This window comes from Bufo bufo, chromosome 6 (genome assembly GCF_905171765.1).
Source record: "Bufo bufo chromosome 6, aBufBuf1.1, whole genome shotgun sequence".
Taxonomy (NCBI): Eukaryota; Metazoa; Chordata; class Amphibia; order Anura; family Bufonidae; genus Bufo; species Bufo bufo.
The window spans coordinates 370,537,851-370,559,371 of NC_053394.1; the positions used below are offsets into that span (position 1 = coordinate 370,537,851).

General features: G+C 43.5%; 1 protein-coding gene, 1 long non-coding RNA gene and 1 other non-coding gene across 3 annotated transcripts; 2 read left to right on the top strand and 1 right to left on the bottom strand.

The window, feature by feature from the left end:
- Nucleotides 1-97: 97 nt before the first annotated feature.
- Nucleotides 98-16,098, top strand: LOC121003229 (nicotinamide N-methyltransferase-like). The gene is made up of 3 exons (XM_040434898.1): nucleotides 98-330; nucleotides 15,047-15,254; nucleotides 15,556-16,098. The coding sequence occupies exons 1-3, from the start codon at nucleotides 183-185 to the stop codon at nucleotides 15,989-15,991; spliced, it is 792 nt and encodes a 263-aa protein (XP_040290832.1). The 5' UTR covers nucleotides 98-182; the 3' UTR covers nucleotides 15,992-16,098.
- Nucleotides 1,802-18,555, bottom strand: LOC121003230. The gene is made up of 3 exons (XR_005779444.1): nucleotides 17,965-18,555; nucleotides 14,591-14,601; nucleotides 1,802-1,814 (listed from the first exon to the last, which is right to left on the bottom strand). It is a non-coding gene; the product is annotated as an uncharacterized LOC121003230 (long non-coding RNA).
- Nucleotides 18,556-21,007: 2,452 nt separating this feature from the next.
- Nucleotides 21,008-21,079, top strand: TRNAP-UGG. The gene has a single exon. It is a non-coding gene; the product is annotated as a tRNA-Pro (tRNA).
- The last annotated feature ends 442 nt before the right edge of the window (nucleotides 21,080-21,521 follow it).

Genomic DNA, 21,521 nt, shown 5'->3' on the forward strand with positions numbered 1-21,521 from the left:
TGGGAGGTCAGAAAAGATAACTGCATACCATCGAGATCATGTGAACAAGGACTTCGCTCACCACTAACAGTAAATTGGCAGAACAAGTTGTTTTTGAGTTATTAAGACCAGAGGTCCACTGAGGACATTTCCAGCACGGAGACGGTACAGCCACTTCTGCAAGTATCTACAGAGAAGAAACTATGTCGGACTTCACGGGGAAGAATGAATACCAGGCATTATTCAATCCGAAGGCGTATCTGGAGTCCTATCATCAGCTGGGTTCAGGGTCTATGGGAGATGAATATTTACAATTTGTACTCAAAGAACTAGTGGAGATATTTCATCCAGGTAAGTCAGAATTCTTTTGTAAAAATTTTTATTTGACCGATACGAATGAAACGGGCTATGGGTATGTGTACGGCGCTAATGACTTAAAGACCAGCGCCGTACATGTACTGCGGGCTGATCGGGCAGGTGCAGGAGTTGCGCCCACCCGATCAACGGCACGGACCCAGGAGTCACTGACAGCCGACCCCTGCTGCATATGCCGGCATGAATGAAAACACCAATGCCGATGTATTAACCTCTTTGTATACCGCAGTCAAAGCTTTGCTGGGGGTTTGCGGAGGGTGACTGTGCCGCGCTGCAATGATGGGGACCCGATGGCAGAAGAGAAGGCAGCCCAATGCCTTCCTGAATGCTGTAAAAAAAAAAAAAAAAAAAAACTCTGCTAAAACCACCATTTTTTTGTCACCTTACATCACAAAAAATGTAATACCAAGTGATCAAATAGTCATATGTACCCCAAAATAGTACCAATCAAATCGTCATCTCATCATGCAAAAAATGATACTCTACCTAAGATAATCGCCCAAAAAATAAAAACTATGGCCCCCAGAAAAATGCTTTTATTGTGTTAATGTGAGAAAAATACAAAAAGTAGACCTATTAGGTATCACTGTGTCCGTAACAACCAGCACTATTAAAATATCACATGACGTAACCCCTCAGGTGAACACCGTAAAAAATAAAATTAAAAGTGTCCAAAAATCAATTTTTTGTCACCTTACATCACAAAAAGTGTAAGGCTACGTCTACACGACGACATTTGTCGCGCGACATTTTGTTGCACTAATGTCGCGTCTATAATGGCAGTCTATGGTGTCGCACTGCAACATGCAACATGCTGTGACTGCGACGCAACAGTCGCAGAAAATCCATTCGAGATGGATTTTTCTGCGACTGTTGCGTTGCAGTCGCAGCATGTTGCATGTTGCAGTGCGACACCATAGACTGTCATTATAAAAATTGTTGCGCGACATTAGTGCAACAAAATGTTGCGCTACAAATGTTGCAGTGTAGTTGTGCCCTATCTGTCGTGCGACTTATTTACACGCGACAAATGTCGTCGTGTAGACGTAGCCTTATACTAACTGATCAAAAAGGTGTATGCACCCAAAAATATATATAGCTATATAGCACCCGATGATGCATGTTCGGCTCATTCTTAGTCAGTGAGAGCTGTGCTAAGGAAGGGACAGACAGTGTAGGGAGTGATTTAAGAATATTTTTACCAGCAAAACTATTCAGAGATCCAAGTCCTTTTAAGGACTATTGTGTGTGGCAGCAGCAATCTATATTTTTAGCGCAACCTGCGTTGAATAGCTAAAAATTTACAGACCCAAAAGTTCTTCTAAGGACTATTGTGTGTGGCAGCAATATCTCTTGTTAGCGCATCCTGCGCTAAATAGCGTACAATAGTTAGGCCGCTGCAGACAGTGATATTAGCTGCGCCACATCTCCTGTGTAAAGTGTGCGCATCCCAAAAATATCTGTGACATATAGTGTACTTTTTCAATAGATGGTGTCCGCTTCTGACAGTGACATAACCAGTGCCACATCTGCAGTGTAACGTGTGTGGTAAAAAAAATGTATTTGTGACATACAGTGTACTTTTTCCGTAGAGGATGTCTGCTGCAGACAGTGACATTACCAGGCCCACATCTGCAGTGTAACGTGTGCCCTTCAAAAATGTATCTGTGACATACAGTGTACTTTTTCGCGTAGACGCTGCTTACAGTGACTTTACCGGTGGTACCTCTCCTGTATAACGTTTCCTCATCCCAAATACCTGTGACATTCCCTGTAATTTTTCATTAGCCGCTGGTGACAACATTGATATTATCTGCGGGATATTTCCTGTGTGATGTTTCCACATCCCAAATACCTTTTTAAATTTGTTTGCGCATACACTTCCAAATCCTACGCTACCTGTACGTGTGACAGACTTTCAATCATGTAATAACATTTAATATGAAGAAGGCAAGCAGTAAGGGATGGGGAAGTGGCCGTGATGCTGATGCTGATGGTGCACGCAGAGGCCGTGGCCCTGGGTGTGGTGAAACTGTGCCTGCTGCCAGAGCACATGAAAAACAATCATTCACGATACCTAGCTTCATGTCCCAGTTTGCAGGGCAGCGCAGGGCACCACTCTTGAAGTCAGACCAGTGCGACCAGGTGGTCAGTTGCATTGCAGCAGATAATGCTTCCAGTCGGTTAAGCACCACCCTGTCTTCCACCAAGTTCAGTCTCAGTAGCCAACAATCTGCTCAACCCAATCCTCACCCTAATCCTTCTTCCTCCCACCATGGAGAGTCTGGGCAAACAAGTGATCCCACACTCGGATATTCTGAGGAGCTCTTTTCAGCGCCATTCCTTGATTTGGCCCTCTCGCCAAGCACACTTGAAGAGGGACAGATCTTGTGCTCTGATTCCTAAACTCTTGAGCATCCACAATCACAAGAAGATGACGGTGGGGAATTGCAATTACTGTTTAATGAGGTGGATGATGATGAGACACAGTTGCCAATAACTCAACGGCAATTACTGTCTCAAGAGGTTGATGAAGAAGATGAGACACAGTTGTCAATCACTGAGGTAGTGGTTAGGTCAGGAGGATGAGCAGCGTGAGGAAATGGAAGAGGAGGTGGTGGATGATAAAGTCACTGACCCAACCTGGGAAGGTGGAAAGCCGAGCGAGGACAGCAGAAGAGAGGGGGAGGGCTCTACTGCACTGCAACAGGCTGAAAGAGGCAGTGGGGTCGCAAAAGGGACAAGGCGGGCCACACCAAACAGGTCCGCAACTGTTCCACGGAGCACCCCCTTGCGGAAATCTCCCTTGCCAAGGTGTAGGTGCTCCGCAGTCTGACATTTTTTTGAGGAAAGTGTGGACGACAAAAGAATTTTGATTTGCAACCTATGCCATACAAAAAAGAGTAGGGGCGTTAACACTAGCAACCTCACCACCACCAGCATGATCCGCCACATGGCATCAAAGCACCGTAATAGGTCCACAATCTGTGTCTGCGGGTCACACCACTGCCTCCTCTTCCCCTGTGTTACGTGCTGGCCAATCCCCTGTCCACCATCAGCGACCACATCCACTTCTGTGTCCCAGCGCAGCGTACAAATGTCCTTACCACAGGCATTTGAACGCAAGCGCAAATACCCAGCCACCCACCCACAGGCCATAGAACTAAATGCGCAGCTTTCCAAATTACTGGCCCTGGAAATGTTGCCATTTAGGCTTGTGGACACTGTGGCCTTCCACAGCCTGATGTCGGTGGCCTTCCCGAGTTACGCAGTCCCCAGACGTCACTATTTTTCAAGGTGTGCCGTGCCCGCCTTACACCAACATGTGTCCCGTAACATCACACGTGCCCTGACCAACGCAGTTCCTTGGAAGGTCCACTTAACCATGGACACATGGACAAGTGCATTCAGCCAGGGACGCTACATTTCCCTGACAGCACACTGGGTTAATGTTGTGGAGGCTGGGAGAAAGTCGTACCCTGGGATGGCACAGGTGCTACCGACGCCAAGGATTGCGGACCCTACGTCGATCAGGGTTTCCACCAGCACCTATGTTAGTGGCTCCAACCCCCACTTCTCCTCCTCTGCCTGCTCCTCCACTTCCACCTCCGAATTATTCGCATGCAGCACCAGTCAGTCATCAGTCGGTAGCTTGAAGCAGTGTAGCACTGCAGTGGGGAAGCGGCAACAGGCCGTGCTGAAGCTCATATGCTTAGGGGACAAACAGCACACTGCCGCAATGCTGTGGCAGGGGATAAGAGACCAGACTGAGCTGTGGCTCTCGCCACTCAACCTAGAACCAGGCATGGTTGTGTCTGATAATGGCCGTAATTTGGTGGCGGCTTTGGAGCTCAGCAAGCTCAGACACATCACATGCTTGACCACATCTTAAACTTAGTGGTTCAGCGGTTTCTCAAAACCTACCCCAATTTTCCTGAGCTACTGGTGAAGGTGCGCCGCGTGTGTGCACATTTTCGCAAGTCATCGACAGCTTCAGCCGGTCTGTCAACGCTGCAGCAGCACTTGAAATTGCCAGCTCACCGGCTGTTGTGTGACGTGAGCACATGCTGGAACTCGACGTTCCACATGTTGGCCAGGCTTTGTGAGCAGCAGAGGGCAGTAGTGGAATACCAGCTGCAACATGGATGTCGCCTTTCCAATCAGCTTCCGCTATTGACAAGCGAGGAGTGGGCATGGATGTCTGACCTCTGTGAGGTTTTAAGAAACTTTGTGGAATCAACACAGATGGTGAGGGACGATGACGCTATTATCAGCGTAACCATCCCACTTCTGTGTCTACTCAAACGTTCGCTGCTCACAATTAAGGACGCCGCTTTGCATTTGGAAGAGGTGGAAATGGGGAAATACATTACACAGGGTGATAGCCAGACCAACCTCAGTTCGTCTTCACAGCGCGAATTGGACGATGAAGAGGAGGAGGAGGTGGAGCAGGAGACGGTTGCCTCCGCTACAGAGGGTAGTACCCATGGAAGTTTAATTCCATCTGTTCAGCGTGGGTGGGCAGAAGAGGAGGAAGAGGATGAGGAGATTGAGAGTGATCCTGATGACGACAGCGAAGTCTTGTCTGTTGGTACTCTGGCACACATGGCTGACTTCATGTTAGGCTGCGTTATACGCATTTTAGACAACCCGGATTACTGGCTGTTCACCCTTCTCGACCCCTGCTACAAAGAAAACCTCTCATCTCTCATTCCTCTGGTGGAGAGGACGAGCAAAACAGTACAATACCAAAAGATCCTTGTTGAAAAATTGCTCCAGAAATTTCCATCTGGCAACGCTGGCGGCAGAGTCCGTAGTTCCTTGGCCAACCGAGGAAGGGAGACAAGGGGAACACACAGCAGTTCCAACAGAGGCAGGACAACACTCTCCAAGTCCTGGGACAGTTTCATGACACCCCGCCAGCACCCTCACCCTGATGCATGGCCTAGTGTCACAAGGAGGGAAAAATTTTGGAAGATGGTGAAGGAGTACATAGCAGACCGTGTCAGCGTCCTCAATGATCCCTTAGTGCTTTACAACTACTGGGTGTCCAAGCTGGACACATGGCACGAACTGGCGCTCTACGCCTTGGAGGTGTTGGCCTGCCCTGCCGCCAGCGTTTTGTCTGAGCTGGTATTTAGTGCTGCTGGTTGCATTATAACAGATAAGCGTATCCGCCTGTCAACTGAAAATGCTGACAGGTTGACTCTTATAAAAATGAACAAGGCCTGGATTGACCATGAAATGAACATAAAGGCACTTTAAATGTGTTGTTTATAATGTACTGAATACACTGTATTCCCATGCACCCCTTCCACCACAAACAAGGGTATATGGTTGGATCTTAGTTTTCTCATCCTCCTCCTCCTCCTCCTCTTTCATCATATCAACATGCTTATATTTGTCGCATATAATGCCCTCGCATATATGCCCTACGCATATAATGTATTACAGGGTCAGCTCAGCTGCAGGCCCTCGCATATAATTTTTTAGAGGGTAAGATCACCAGCAGGCCCTCACCTTCAATGTTTTACAGGGTCAGCTCAGCTGCAGGCCCTCTCATATAATTTTTTAGAGGGTAAGATCACCAGCAGGCCCTCACCTTCAATGTTTTACAGGGTCAGCTCAGCTGCAGGCCCTCGCATATAATTTTTTAGAGGGTAAGATCACCAGCAGGCCCTCACTTTCAATGTTTTACAGGGTCAGCTCAGCTGCAGGCCCTCTCATATAATTTTTTTAGAGGGTCATCTCACCAGCAGGCCCTCACCTACAATGTTTTACAGGGTCAACTCAGCTGCAGGCCCTCGCATATCATTTTTTAGAGGGTCAGCTCACCAGCAGGCCCTCACCTGCAATATTTTACAGGGTCAGCTCACCAGCAGACCCTCGCATATAATTTTTTAGAGGGTCATCTCACCAGCAGGCCCTCACCTACAATGTTTTACAGGGTCAACTCAGCTGCAGGCCCTCGCATATCATTTTTTAGAGGGTCAGCTCACCAGTAGGCCCTCACCTACAATGTTATACAGGGTCAGCTCACCAGCAGGCCCTCGCATTTAATTTTTTAAAGGGTCAGCTCACCAGCAGGCCCTCACCTACAATCTTTTGCAGGGTCAGCTCACCTGCAGGCCCACGCATATAATGTTTTACAGGTTCAGCTCATCTGCAGGCCCTCGCATATAATTTTTTTAAGTGTCAGCTTACCAGCAGGCCCTCATCTACAAGCACAGTCTCACTATCCAAGAGTCTGGTCAACACAAACCTCACTGCTGGGGATCGCGTAACTAGTTATCACGAAGGAGTCTTGTTCGTTATGGAATTAACCAGACAAATCGCTCCATCAACTAAGAACGTCCATGCGCCACCACCTACAGTTTCAAGAAAGAGCTATCAATCTGTCAATCATTTCCGTGTCCGGGCCGGGTGAGGTTTCCCGTGTTGAGTCAAATTAAGCCGCAGGTTCCACTCCTGGTGGTGCCCTTCCATCAATTCCTTTAAGTTTCAGCTTTGCAACTATACTCCAGTTTCCTGGAAGATGCTCGGCGGGTCATGGGAATAACGCAGCCGGATTGCCGGTCGGCATAGTTTATAGTCGAACTTCTTCGAACCTCCGACTTTCATTTTTAATTAATGAAAACATTCTTTGCAAATGCTTTCGCTTTGGTTGGTCTTGCGCCTGTCCAATAATTTCACCTCTAGCAGCACAATATGGATGCCCCCGCCGTCCCTCTTAATCATGGCCCCAGTTCCCAAAACCAACAAAATAGAACCGGAGTCCTATTCCATTATTCCTAGCTGAATTATTCATGCGACCCGGCCTGCTATTAACACTGTAAATTCTTTCAATGGTCAGATAAGCAGCAGGCACTCTCCCATTATTTTTTAAATGGTCAGCTCAGCAGCAGGCCCTCAACCATAATGTTTTAGAGGGTCAGCTCAGCAGAAGGCCCTCAACCATAATTTTTTCGATGGTCAGATCAGCAGCAGACCCTCACCCATAATGTTTTAGAGGGTCAGCTCAGCAGCAGGCCCTCGCCCCTAATGTTTTAGATGGTCAGATCAGCAGGCCCTTGAGCCAAATATTTTAGATTGTCTCCAGCAGGCCATCAATCATCATTTTTCAAGAGCGTGTATGATGCCCTCCTTTATGTGTAACAAAAAGTCTATAGGAGTGCCGATTCATTGTAATTTTTGGCAGCCATTTCACTTAGTGCATAGGCTTTATGAGTGTAGGAGTCCCACTACCTGAACAATTGTACCACAATGTGAATTAGGCCCTCCTTTATGTGATATACAGGTTGTATTGGAGTGCCTCTTCCTTGTAATTTTTGGCAGCACTTGCACTTTATATACAAGTAAATATACCTGAAAGAATGTTTCCTAACAATTTTCCCTCTAAAATCAATTTTATCTTTGGTTTTGTGCATATTATTGTCAGTCTATAAAAGTGGCGTAATACTTGGACAACATCGTTCCCAGCAGCGACCTGGGAGTCCAAGATGCATCCAGACATCCTCCCCATGCTGTTCCAGAACCATTTCTGTGGTGTTTCCATCAATTTCTGACCTTTTCCTTTGAACCAGGCACCCTCCCCTATTCAGAACAGGGGGTGACTGGTTTAATGCTCGGGTTCTCAAATTGACTTCAATTATACTCGGGTGCTCGGAAGAACACCCAAGCATCCCGATGTGTTTGGCCAGAGCACCAGAGCACCCAAGCACTTTGTTGCTCAATCAACAGTAATTGTCACGTCCATAATGACCTGCTCTATAAAAATATCACATGACCTAACCCCTCAGGTAAACACCGTAAAAAAAAAAAACAACTGGTGTTTTTGTCACCTTATATAACAAAAGTGTAATATCAAGCTATAAAAAAGTCACATGCACCCCAAAATAGTACCAATCAACAGTCATCTCATTCTGCAAAAAATTAGCCCCTACTTAAGACAATTGCCCAAAAAATTAAAATAAATTGTGACTCTCAGGATATGGAGACATAAAAAATATATATTTTTTAAATGCTTTATGTAAAACTGAAACAAACAAACAATAAAACATAGATATATTTGATATCATCGTGTCTGTAACAATCTGTTCTATAAAAATAGCACACAATGAACGATGAACATTGTAAAAAAATAAAAATAATGTGCCAGAACAGTCAATTGTTTGTTACCTTACCTCAAAAAAAGCTTAATATAGGGCAACAAAAATCATATGTACCCTAAAATAGTATCAATAAAACTGTCACCTTATCCCATAGTTTCCAAAATGGGGTAACTTTTTTGGAGTTTCTACTCTAGGGGTGCATCAGGGGGTCTTCAAATGTGACATGGCAACTTAAAATTATCCCAGTGAAATCTGCCCTCCATAAACCATATATTGCTCCTTTTCTTCTGTGCCCTGCCGAGTACCCATACAGCGGTATACCACCACATATGGGGTGTTTCTGTAAACTGCAGAATCAGGGTAATAAGTATGGAGTTTTGTTTGGCTGTTAACCCTTGCCTTTTTACTGGAAAAATTGGATTAAAATGGAAAATCTGCTCAAAAAGTGAAATTCTGAAATTTCATCTACATTTTCTTTCAATTCTTGTGGAACATCTAAAGTGTTAACACAGTTTGTAAAATCGGTTTTGGTTTAGGGGTGTAGTCTCTAAAATGGGGTCATTTATCGGTGGTTTCTATTAGGTCAGCCCCACAAAGTGACTTCAGAACTGAACTGGTCCTTAAAAAAGTGGGTTTTGGAAATTTTCTTACAAATTTTAAGATTTGCTTCTAAAATTCTAAGCCTTCTAATGTCCCCAAAAAAATAAAATTACATTAAATGTAAAGTAATAACTATTTTGTGAGGTATCACTATCTGTTTTAAAAATAGAGAAATTGAAATGTTGAAAGTTGCAAATTTTTTAAATATTTTGGTAAATTTGGGATTTTTTTTATTAATAAAAATAAAATATTTTGACTGAAATTTTCCACTATCATGAAGTACAATGTGTCACGAAAAAACAGTCTCACAATGGCTTGGATAAGTAAAAGCGTTCCAAAGATATTACCACATAAAGTGACATGGCCTGGTCCTTAAGGTGAAATATGGTAGGGTCCTGAAAGGGTTAAAGTGAAAATAATAGGACAGCCACTGTGCATATAAAAACAATGTATTCTGTGCAATACTCACTAAAGAGCAGGCTCCCATCATTGTGTTGATCATAGGAGTTGTACTCCAGCTGATAAAATATTGACGTCATCTCCTACATTTTTATGCATTGCTATGTGACCTGAAATACACAGCCCAAACTACTGTGCCGCACTAACACAATGGAGGAAACTCCTGTGTATGGGCACAGCAGTCGCGAAATGGGAGGCAGCTAGAAAGTAAAAAATAGCAATCTGGGCTCCTTAGCTACAGTGCTTGTGAGTCTTTCACTGCACATAAACATCATTCTGTCATACCTCCCACTGTATCATGCCTCTGGCCACACTGCCTCCGTGCTCCATTCCATGCTGGCATCCCATAGGGGAGCGCGCCCACTGATCGTTGAGTTACTAACAGTAATAGCGAAGGTGTTTTGTTCTGATCTCCTGAGTTTGACCCAGCCTGTTTGATCAGTCTGTTTGCCTGCTGCCTGCATTGACTGTCTGATTCACTGTACCACGCTACTATCTGATATCGGTTTCTCACCTCTGGCTTGTCTCTGACCATGCTTCAGCGTCTGCTTCTGACAATCATCATCAGCTGCTGCCTTTACTCCAGTCTTCCGTGTAATACCACTTCTCACCACCGTGTCTGCTATTAGACTTAGTTCACACTAGCTGTGTTCTAACCGCAACTTGAGCTATTGGAGCTTTATCTGTTGTCTGACTCAATTAGCCAGCTGTCAACCACATTAGCTAATCCTGTAGGTAGTGGTTCTGTTTCTTGCTTGCTGCATTCTGTCCTGTCTCTTGTGAGAGTTCTGAATAACACCCTAAGGGTTAGTAGCTGATGACTTTTGGTTGACACAGAGAATCCACCCTATCCCTGGTTTGACCAGCGGGTCCCACCCACTGGTCGTAACAAATATTTTAAAAATGTTCCTGCGTGCTGAAGGCCGTTACAGAAAAAACTATAAAAACATGCGATTCACCATTGTTCACCTGTTTCCAATACAAGACATGGTAAATTAAATGGTGCCATTATAAAATGCAAACAATAAGCCTTTATATGGTTATGTGAACAGAAAAATAAAAAAGTTATGGCTATTGGAATGTGGGGAGGAATAAAAAAAAGCAAAAATGAAAATGAGTCTAGTACTTACTGGGTACTGGTACCATTTGAACTTAAAATAAGTTGGCCCATCTCACATATTGGTGGCATATCACTAGGATGTAACAGGTATGTGGTGCTGTCTCCGGTATGTTTGGTGGTGGTGAATTTGATATCTATCCAAATATGCTATTAGTTCTGGGGCTGGGCGGAAGGCATGCGCAAACATATTATCATGTCTAATTTGGCAGGTAACAGACGTGCGGCGCAGAGGGGAGGGGAGTACTCCTCCACTAGGGAGAGGGAGGAGTGGTGACCCTTAACTCACCTAGCACTGGCACCTGGCTGCCCTGACGTCCCTAGACGGGCTGCTAACCTGTATGCCGATCTCGTGCCTCGTCCCTGGCTTACCCTGAAATAAGCCCTAGGTAGTGAGTAGGGCGGTGGGAGCCACTAGTCTTCACCACTGACACCTTGGGTAACAACAGGGAAAGGACAAACAATCCCCGAAGGGAGACAACAACAACAGGAGTGAACTGGAGATCCAACAGCTCCAGTTCCAAAAGCAACTCCAACTCCACCAGAAGTCAGAATAGAAGATCTGGAAAGAAGGTCTATATTTGGCAACAAGGGAAGCAGAAAGGGAAAATATATAGTAGCTGGGAGTGGCTGACAGAGAACAGCTGAAAGAAAAAGCTACAGATTCCTAAATGGGACAAAAAGGATCGCAAACCTAAGCAGGAAAACCTGGAATCCATTCTCACCACTAGGTCATGGAGCAATCTCTTGAGAAACCAAGCGAGTAGCCACCCGCTGCGACCTTCTGACCCAAGGCACAACAGGGTCAGCGATAGCTTGGGACACATATTTGACATTCGCAACACAACAAGTGGGTCTGTCTGTTTTAAAATGCTAGAACTGAATTTTGGTCCTAGTCCAGCCCTGCTCATGGTACAGGTAATATTTCAGAGAATACTACGTTTAAGATCCTTGCTCTGAGATTATGACTAGAGATGAGCAAATTTCTGAAACGTTAGATTCGGCTGATTCGCCAAATTTTACCCAAAAATTTGCTTTGTGACAATTTTTTTTGTACGTAGCGGGTGCTATAACAGGGAGCTGCGATAGCGCCACCCCCCGTCATTGTACCCCTCAGATGCCGCATTAATACTCTGTACATGATCGTGGCATCTGAGTGTACAAACAATGTGAAATTAACATAAAAATAAAATAAAATCAAACTTACTGCCTCCATTTGCTCGTGACGGGCCGGCCGCCGCCATCTTGCTTGAAGATCTGGAGCAAAATCTTGCGTGGTGCGAGATTACGTCATCAGGCCGGCTAGCGTGGTGACGTCATACGTCACCACGCACGGGATTTTTTGTTTTTTTACACTATTTCAGGCTAAATCGATTCGCTAACACGAAGCACAAGGAAATTCGGCTTTGAGGTGAATCAAATTTATCCTGAAATTCGGATTGAATTCCACTTCGTGAGATGAGATTCACTCATCTCTAAATATGGCCTAGCGTAAGTCCTTGAAATCATTTTTAAGGACCCTCCACCTACCTTTAAGTTTGTCATTGCCTTCCGATCCACGATATGTTGAATTCAAGCACCAATAAGACAGCACACTTTTTAACGACCCCTATCTCTGTGACAGATTGCCCTATCCTTACCCCTAATGATCATGTTTCCCACTACCAGCATCTGTCTGGCCTGCCCTGTATTCTTTGTCCCATCTTTGCTGGAGCTGACATTCCCCTGACTGTCAGAGGAAGTGCTTTGCTGCAGTAGTGCCCTCCCTGAACTGACGCTCCCTTCATCTTTCAACTTGGAAAACTTGCTGGGGTGTGCAGATTAGGGCTAGCCTCCTTGGTACTTTTCCCTTTCCCCTCCTTCTAACTGGTACCCAGCTAGCTACTTCATTTTCCTGAACCTCCATACTATCATCTTCCCCCACATCTACCACAGCGAGTATCTGCTCCTTTCCATATTGATTAGGTATCTTAGTGTTTCAATTTGCTTATCTAGATCCAGAATATGGGCTTCCAGCAATATGCACCCTCAAAGGGCTGCTTTAAGTCACACAGAGATTTTCCATGATGATTTTTAAGCAAGTATTAGTAGTATGCCTGCTGAAACAGAAGATTCATACTTACCTGCTCCACTCTGCCCTAAACCTCCACACTGCCTCCACTGTCTCCATCTTCCGGTGCCCACCACATCCAGTGGTGCATGGGCATGGTTATAGGTACTACTCCAGCCAATGACTGGCTTCAGTGCTGACATGCTGCTTGTGGCCAAATCTCAGCTGAAGCCATTCATTGACTGCAATAGTGCATGTGGCCATGCCCATGCATAATTAGATGGAAGCAACACAGGCACTTGAAGATAGAGAAAACTGAGGCAGTGGGAAGGATGGGAGCGGCATGGAGCAGATAAGTATGAATCTTCTATTTCAGGCAGGTTTAAAAATCATTATAACAGGAAAACCCTTTTTAGGACATAACGCAATTTAGATGAAAACACACTTGCAAGCTCCCATACTTGTTTTTTTAGTCTCCTTATTAGTGATGAGCGGCAGGGGTCATATTCGAACTCGTGATATTTCGCGAATATTTTGTAGAATATTCGTCGAATATTCGCGCATTCGAATATTCGTTATATTCTACATTCTTTTATTTTTACTCGAAAATGGGCAAGGTAATGATCGTGTAATATGCTAATATTACACAATCATTACAGGCATGGGTCAAAAACGAATATATAGCACTATAGAATATAGTGCTATATATTTGTTTTTAGAATACTCGTCATTTCTTCCCTCTGAATACATGATTCCTCCCTGCTTCTTGCTTGTGGGCCAATGAGTCATTGGCCCACAAGCAACTTAAGCAGGAAGAAATCGTGACTTTAGATAGAAAAAAAATGACGAATATTCTAAAAAACGAATATATAGCACTATATTTAATATAGTGTTATATATTCATATTTTAGAATATTCATAATTTTTTTCCATCTGAAGTGAACACTGAGCACTGTTTTAGAATAATCATCATTTTTTTCTATCTGAAGTCATGATTCCTCCCTGCTTAAGTTGCTTGTGGGCCAAATACTCATTGGCCCACAAGCAAGAAACAGGGAGGAATCATGTGTTCAGATCGAAAAAATTACGAATCATCGATATAACGAATTTATAGCACTATATTCGAAATAATCGCAAATTCTAGAAATGGCGATATTCAAGATAAAAATTAGCTTTTCAAATATTCGTACTCAACACTACTCCTTATAAAGCTGCTTCTCCCAATCAGCTTGTAACAGCGGCTGCTGTACGCCGCTGTTCCCCTGCTTACCGCCACGGCCACGGGCGCTGTCTTCAGCGGTGATCTGCTACCAGTTCTTCCCCATTTACTGCTGCAGTCCTGGGCTCTGTCCTTGTAGATACTGTTTGTTCTGGGATCCACTCCATAGTTTCCATTTGGCCCTGGCCCTGGCCCTGGCATGCTTGCTGCTTGTTCCCTGCATGACTTAATTAAGGCCCAGCACGCATAACTTCCTATGCTTTATGGGTTAGATCATGTGACCTCACTGACCAATCCTGGCCCTCCTGTGCATATATAAGTGGCTCAGCCCCCTTCCTGGATGCCTAAGCATCAGAGTCCTAGTGTGCTGCAGGGGTTGCTGATATCTCTGCTTGTGTTCCTGTGTACCTGACCCGTGCTTGTGTTCCTGGACTCCGCTAACTGCTTGATCCCTGCCTGCTTGCCTTGATTCTCCTGTTGCCGACCCAGATTGCATGACCTGTACCGTGATGCTTGCCCTGACCTATTGCTTTTTTGACTTTGCCTCTGCCTCATCTTTCAGTCTTGCACTGTTGCTCCTGGTTACGACTCGGCCTGCTGAATACGTCTGTACCTCTGGTACCCCCTGGTCCATCTGGACCAGCTCCCTTGTGTGCCTATCCTCCTCAAGAGGTAGCAACCTGGTGTTCCCCTCGGGAAAGTCTATCCCCACCTTCAGGGTACTGTAAAGAACGAGGGGTTCACTTAGACAACGCCCTTAAAGGAGGTAGTACATGTGGCACAGTGGGTTCACACCCGCTGGTTTGTGACACAGCTGCAACATAGATAGTTTTTTTACTCTAGATTCCAAGAGGTGAATTTTGCCGCACCACAGAAATAAAAACCAAGGAACTGGAGTGTTTTTATATCATAAAGGAAGCCCATGCAACTGCTAATGGTGACAAAGTTGATATTCACCATGGGTTCCCATCTGTGTATGCCACTCGAAACAAAGAATGCTTCATTTAATTTCTTGGTACTTAACTAATATGAATCTCGAGCATATAATGAGAGAAAATAAAATAATGGCTGCGATCATAATTGTACATTATTTAAAGCTCAGCAAATGTTGTAATGTTGTAATGTTTTTCTAAAAGGTAAATTGAAAGGTGATACACTGATTGACATTGGAACGGGACCCACCATATACCAGATTCTATCAGCTTGTGAAGGCTTTAAGAACATCATTGTCTCTGATTTTACTGACAAAAACAGGGAGGAATTTAATGTGTGGCTTAAAAATCAGCCTGGAGCATTTGACTGGAGCCCTGTGGTGAAACATGTGTGCCGGCTAGAAGGCGACAGGTACTGTGCAACAAATACTGTATCTTTTAAAAGTGACATTAGCTAAAGAAGATCAGACTTTATCAGGAATAATTACAATAATATAGGAATTCTCAAATGCTTCTAAAATTTATAACTTGAAGTTCCTTGGCCAACAATGCAAAATCAACCATCATATGTCATTAATAGTACTGTTGTCATCTAATTTAGTTATTTGTCCAAATTCTGACACCACGACCAGGGCAGCTGCAAACCATTGTCCTACTCTGTTAAAAATTCTAGAAATACCCATTGATAACATATGATCCTTCTTTTGTTAAAGGATTCCTTGGGAACAAAAGGAAGAACGACTAAGAAAAACGATAAAACAAGTCCTCAAGTGTGATGTTTTGAATATAAATCCCATAGATCCGGTTACTATTCCCCAAGTTGATTGTCTCCTGAGTTGCCTGTGTCTGGAGGGAGCGTGTAAAGATTTTGAATCGTATATCACTGCTTTAAAAAATATTACTACATTATTAAAACTGGGCGGTTACTTAGTGCTCACGGGTGTTCTCGGAAACAATTACTACATGGTAGGCGATGTGAAGTTCTCTGGCCTAAACCTTAATGAAACCTTTCTTAGGGAAGCTATAACTGGAGCTGGATATGTCATCAAAAGCTTTAAGCAATCTAAGAAGACAGAAGATTCTGTAGAAGACAAAGCGGATTTCACAGCTTATTATGTTATTGTTGCACAGAAAGAAAGAAATATGTAAGCACCGTTAAGCTTAAAGGGAACCTGTCTTGTTTAACATGGTGCATCATCTGCAGGCAGCATGTTATAGGGCAGGTGGAGCTGAACAGATTGATGTATAGTTTTGTGGGAAAAAATTCAGCAAAACTTGTAATTTATACATTTAAATCCCTGCTCATTCTGGGCTTTGATGTCAAGGAGACGGTCCTATCAGTGATTGACAGCTATCTGTGCATACACAGTCATAGAGGGAAGGCTTTCAATCACTAATAGGACTTCTTGACTTCAAAGCCCAGAATGAGCAGGAATTTAATTCAATGAAATCCGACATACAGTACAGACCAAAAGTTTGGACACACCTTCTCATTCAAAGAGTTTTCTTTATTTTCATGACTTTGAAAATTGTAGATTCACACTGAAGGCATCAAAACTATGAATTAACACATGTGGAATTATATACATAACAAACAAGTGTGAAACAACTGAAAATATGTCATATTCTAGGTTCTTCAAAGTAGCCACCTTTTGCTTTGATTACTGCTTTGCACACTCTTGGCATTCTCTTGATGAGCTTCAAGAGGTAGTCCCCTGAAATGGTTTTCACTTCACAGGTGTGCCCTGTCAGGTTTAATAAGTGGGATTTCTTGCCTTATAAATGGGGTTGGGACCATCAGTGGCGTTGAGGAGAAGTCAGGTGGATACACAGCTGATAGTCCTACTGAATAGACTGTTAGAATTTGTATTATGGCAAGAAAAAAGCAGCTAAGTAAAGAAAAACAAGTGGCCATCATTACTTTAAGAAATGAAGGTCAGTCAGTCAGCCGAAAAATTGGGAAAACTTTGAAAGTAAGGGCTATTTGACCATGAAGGAGATTGATGGGGTGCTGCGCCAGATGACCTGGACTCCACAGTCACTGGACCTGAACCCAATCGAGATGGTTTGGGGTGAGCTGGACCGCAGAGTGAAGGCAAAAGGGCCAACAAGTGCTAAGCATCTCTGGGAACTCCTTCAAGACTGTTGGAAGACCATTTCAGGGGACTACCTCTTAAAGCTCATCAAGAGAATGCCAAGAGTGTGCAAAGCAGTAATCAAAGCAAAAGGTGGCTACTTTGAAGAACCTAGAATATGACATATTTTCTGTTGTTTCACACTTGTTTGTTATGTATATAATTCCACATGTGTTAATTTATAGTATTGATGCCTTCATAGTCATGAAAATAAAGAAAACGCTTTGAATGAGAAGGTGTGTCCAAACTTTTGGTCTGTACTGTATACTGAATCTTTTGCCACAAAAGATTGCTCAGCTCCTCCTGCTCTATGACTTTTTCATGCAGACTACATAGCATTTTCATGGTGATAGGTTTCCTTTAAAAAATGTATAAAAAATCTGATTAATATGGCAGATTGAGATGGGAAAATGCATGGCCTGAGTAATTGATAGCAATAGTATATCTCTTGTATCCTACTTCTTTCAAATTACTGTTCCTCTGATGATAAAAGTTCTGGGGAAAAATAGATTGCATTGGTTAGAGGGCACATATACAAAGTAGATTTAACATCTTTTTATATTACTCTTGCTCTTAAAGAAAGAAATTAGTAAGTCGTGTATTTAGTGAGGTTTCCACCTAAAAGCCAAAAATCTGATTAATAATACAGCCCTTAGATGGAAAAATAACATGGCCTAGCTGCTATTAAGCTGCTTTTTTGCTCTTTACAGTTAGCTCAGTTCCAGTACAGAGTCAGTTCTAGCGATTGTACATCTCGCTTGTTTTTGATTCCTTAGCTTTTCAGCTTTTGAGCTCCAGGCAAAGAATGAAGCAACATTTAAGCCACAATTATCTTTATTTCTTTCAATCATATTAAGGCCTAATTAAAATATGGGTGGAAAATATCATTAGAAGGCTGGAAAGAGGACACAAGGACCTATAGAAAAAATTATTTAAACCTTTTTCAAATGTGAATGTACATAAACATCGACACGCTCCCATAGGCACTTGATTTAAACCATTAGAGATGATCATTTGGATTTGTTCACTGTAAAAAGGGATGACAAGTGGTCTTAATTCCGTAGATATGGCTTGCAAAGCCCTCAAAATACAAGAGAAGCCATACTTACTGTCACCAATCTGCCAATACTGCTTCAATTCCAATGCTGGCTGCATTGCACATTTGCATTGCACATCTCATGGCATTTCCGGGGAGTTGAGCTAGGACCAGCAAGCAAAATAATGGCCTATAATTTATTCTGGTAGCAATTGGCCAGAAATTCTTATTATACATCAATGATTGTACTTCTGTAATCAGACATCTGCTCACTCCCATCCTACAGGGATCTCATGGGGCCATGTTCTTTTAAATTCTTTTTAAATTTTTCCTTAATATTTTCTTAAACTCGTTTTTGTAACCTCACTTCTAAATAAACTTGCAAAACACTTTCACCATGAGACAAGGGAGTTTGTTTTCAATGTTTTTTCATTATCATATCAGTATATCATATACGATAAGATGGAATCAGGGTTTTATATAAAAGTTGTGATATGACAATTAGAGCACTCTTATGCTCAGAAGTATATTGCATCTTATGATACAAGTGTATTAATGGAAGGAATATGGAGAATGAGAAGGGTAAAGCTGTATGAGTGGATGGAGAGCACTTAGCTAGAAATATACAGAATGTACATTATAAATATATTTTCTCTGAGAAGAAAAGTAAAAATGCTAAAGTATCTATAAAATGGTTATGTTGATATTCGATTTGACATTAATGGGTGTCCAGTAGAGATGAGCGAATTTCTCAAGAATTTGATTAGAAGCGTTCGCCTAATTTCCCAAAAAGATTTGATTTGATCCGAATTTATTTGTGATGAATTGTGTTAAAAAACAGCTATTTCCTGGCTGCTGAGAGCCTGTATAGTGGTGTAGAACACTGTGCATTGCAGAAACAAGCCTAGGGAGTCCGCTGTGCTAGTGAAACAGTACTGGGAGTCAGTATGACATGCAGATGACAGACATCACTCTTAGAATCACTTCACACTTCACTTATTTGGTCAGTTACACGGCCTAAACTGAAGTGTAAACTGAGCCTTATAGGTCAGTGTTAGCGTCAGGTATAAAGAACCGTGCAGTGGCCCAAGATTCTACTATAGAGTGAAAGAGTGCACTCCTTTTACACCATCTTCAGCTGATTCCACATAGATTTCTACAGAACCTGTTCTGTTACATGCTGAGACAAGTAGTGTCCCCCTGACAGAGTAGAGAGGTTGTCAGGAGTAAGTTTATGTTGACGTCACTGTTTATTTTGCCCTTCTTCTCATCTGTCATAAGAACAACCCCAAAAAAATGAATCCTGCCTTTTGGGCATGCCCCCTCACACGGTCAGCATTTGCTCAGAAATCCATCAGTATTGCTAAGGCCAAAAAAAACAGGATTGGATCCAAAACAGAGATGACAGATCAGAAGAAGGGTAAAATAAATGGTGATGTCAAGAAGGCCAAACAGGGACAATAGCAGACCAGTGACAGAGTGGTAAGGTGGCAACAGCATGAGGAGTCAACACAGTGGCCCAGTGACAGCGTGGTGAGGTGGCAACAGCACAAGGAGTCAAAGTTACACAGGGGAGTACTCCTGTCCGCCTGCATCATTAAGAAATAGTTTATGGCCTTCCTATGCTCATATAGTCTGTCCAACATGTGAAGGGTGGAGTTTCAATGGGTGGAAATGTTGCATATGAGGCGTTGTTGGGGAATGCCATTCTGCCTTTGCAGCTCAAGAAGGGTGTGCCTCGCAGTGTAAGAGTGCCTGAAGTGCATGCACAGTTTCTTGGCCATTTTCAGGATGTTTTTCAGATGGGTGGAAGACTTTAGGAACCACTTTACAACCATATTAAACACGTGTGCCATGCAGGGCGCATGGCTCAGCCCTCCTTGATGCAGCACCGACACAATGTTCTTCCCGTTGTCGGTGACCATGGTTCTGATCTTAAGTTGCTCTTACAGCTCCACACGTTGGCACTGCCATGAACTTTAGCAGACAGGCTCAAGGACTGGCCCACCTTCTGTTCAACATGCGTGTGCAGGGCTGGTACTGCTTTTTTTTGAGAAGTAATGATGGCTTGGGACTCTTCACCTTGGCTCGGCACAAGCCATCAGTTCTCTTAAAGGTGCAGAGTGCACCACATGGAAAGGGATGTACTGTTGGCGAGGAGCACGTTCAGCTTATGCGCCATTGGATGAGTGCACGCATACTGTTGTCTATTTGCAATCGCCTCTGAGATTGATTGCTGATGAAATGACTGATGGGGAGTAGGAGGAGGAGCAGGAGCATCAGGACCAGTAGAGAATGGGAAGGAAACACAGCTCCCTTCTGCTGGGGTGGTGGAGCCTTGACTTGCTTAAAAGAGGATCCGGGCCACTGGTTGCTGCCTCAGGCTGTACCACTACATTAGAACCACAGTTTTATCAGGCCACTTTTTTCCATAATAAGCCGACACTCTGTGGAATTTGGAGGTTTACAAAAGAGAGAAAATCTTACCCGCCTGGAGAAAGTGAGGGAAAGTAGGGTCGTTGCTCTAGAGGTGCGATTTTTTACTTTTGGTGTGAGCGGTCCCAGATTCATATCCTGTACGAGCACTAAAAAGTGCACTTTTGTGTTCCCTTGCAATCATTATCTGTAGAAAAGCATTGGTAATTGTCTTTACCAGAGAAGCTTCCTTCACATTACTGACAGAGGTGTTTCTCGAGAAATACCCCTGTGGCGCGGTACCTTAATTCAACTCCCCGACCAACCCTGAAGACAAAAACAGTTTTATTCTTCCGGTTTCCACAGTTTAGCTCATTGGTCTTGGGGGTATGATGCTGGCTTAGGGTGCAAGCGGTCTGGACCTGAAGTGCTGTACAAAGCTGCTCTTTTAAAAACTCCCCTTAGAGTTAATCCTGTATCGCTTCTCTTGCCGTTGTATGTACCAGGCAAGCTCTCCACCTCAGTGAAGTTCGAGTGGCGAAACTCAGAGCGATAAAGAAAGCACCAGCCCATGTCATTGGCTTGTAGGTCTAGGGGTATGATTCTTGCTTTGGGTGCAAGAGGTCCTGGGTTCAAATCCCAGACAAGCCCTTAATTTTTCTGTCCGGAAGCCTAGCTTTCTTCCTTTACTCACCTATTACCCATTTTATAGTTTTAAGCCTGCCTCTTGTGGCATTTGCTACTTTACAAAAGCCATAAAAATTGTATCCTCTTCAAGACGGTAACTGAGAGTAGTTTTGTTGGTGTAGTGGTGTGGTTCTTTCTTTAGGTGTGGGAGGTTCTGTCTTCAAATCCCACGTGATCCCTTACAGCTGAACTTTCAAATTCCCTTGCCATCATTATCTGCACAAGAGCGTTTCACCTGACCTTTACCAGAGCAGCGTGCTTCATGTCACGGTCAAAGGTGTTTCTCCGGAAGCATTCTACTAAGGGTAGCATAATTTAACTTTGATGCCTTTAGAAGTGGGAATCCGAGCAAGCTCAACGTTGTTGTTTTTAAAGAACACACTAGTTCGTCAAGGGGTATGATTCA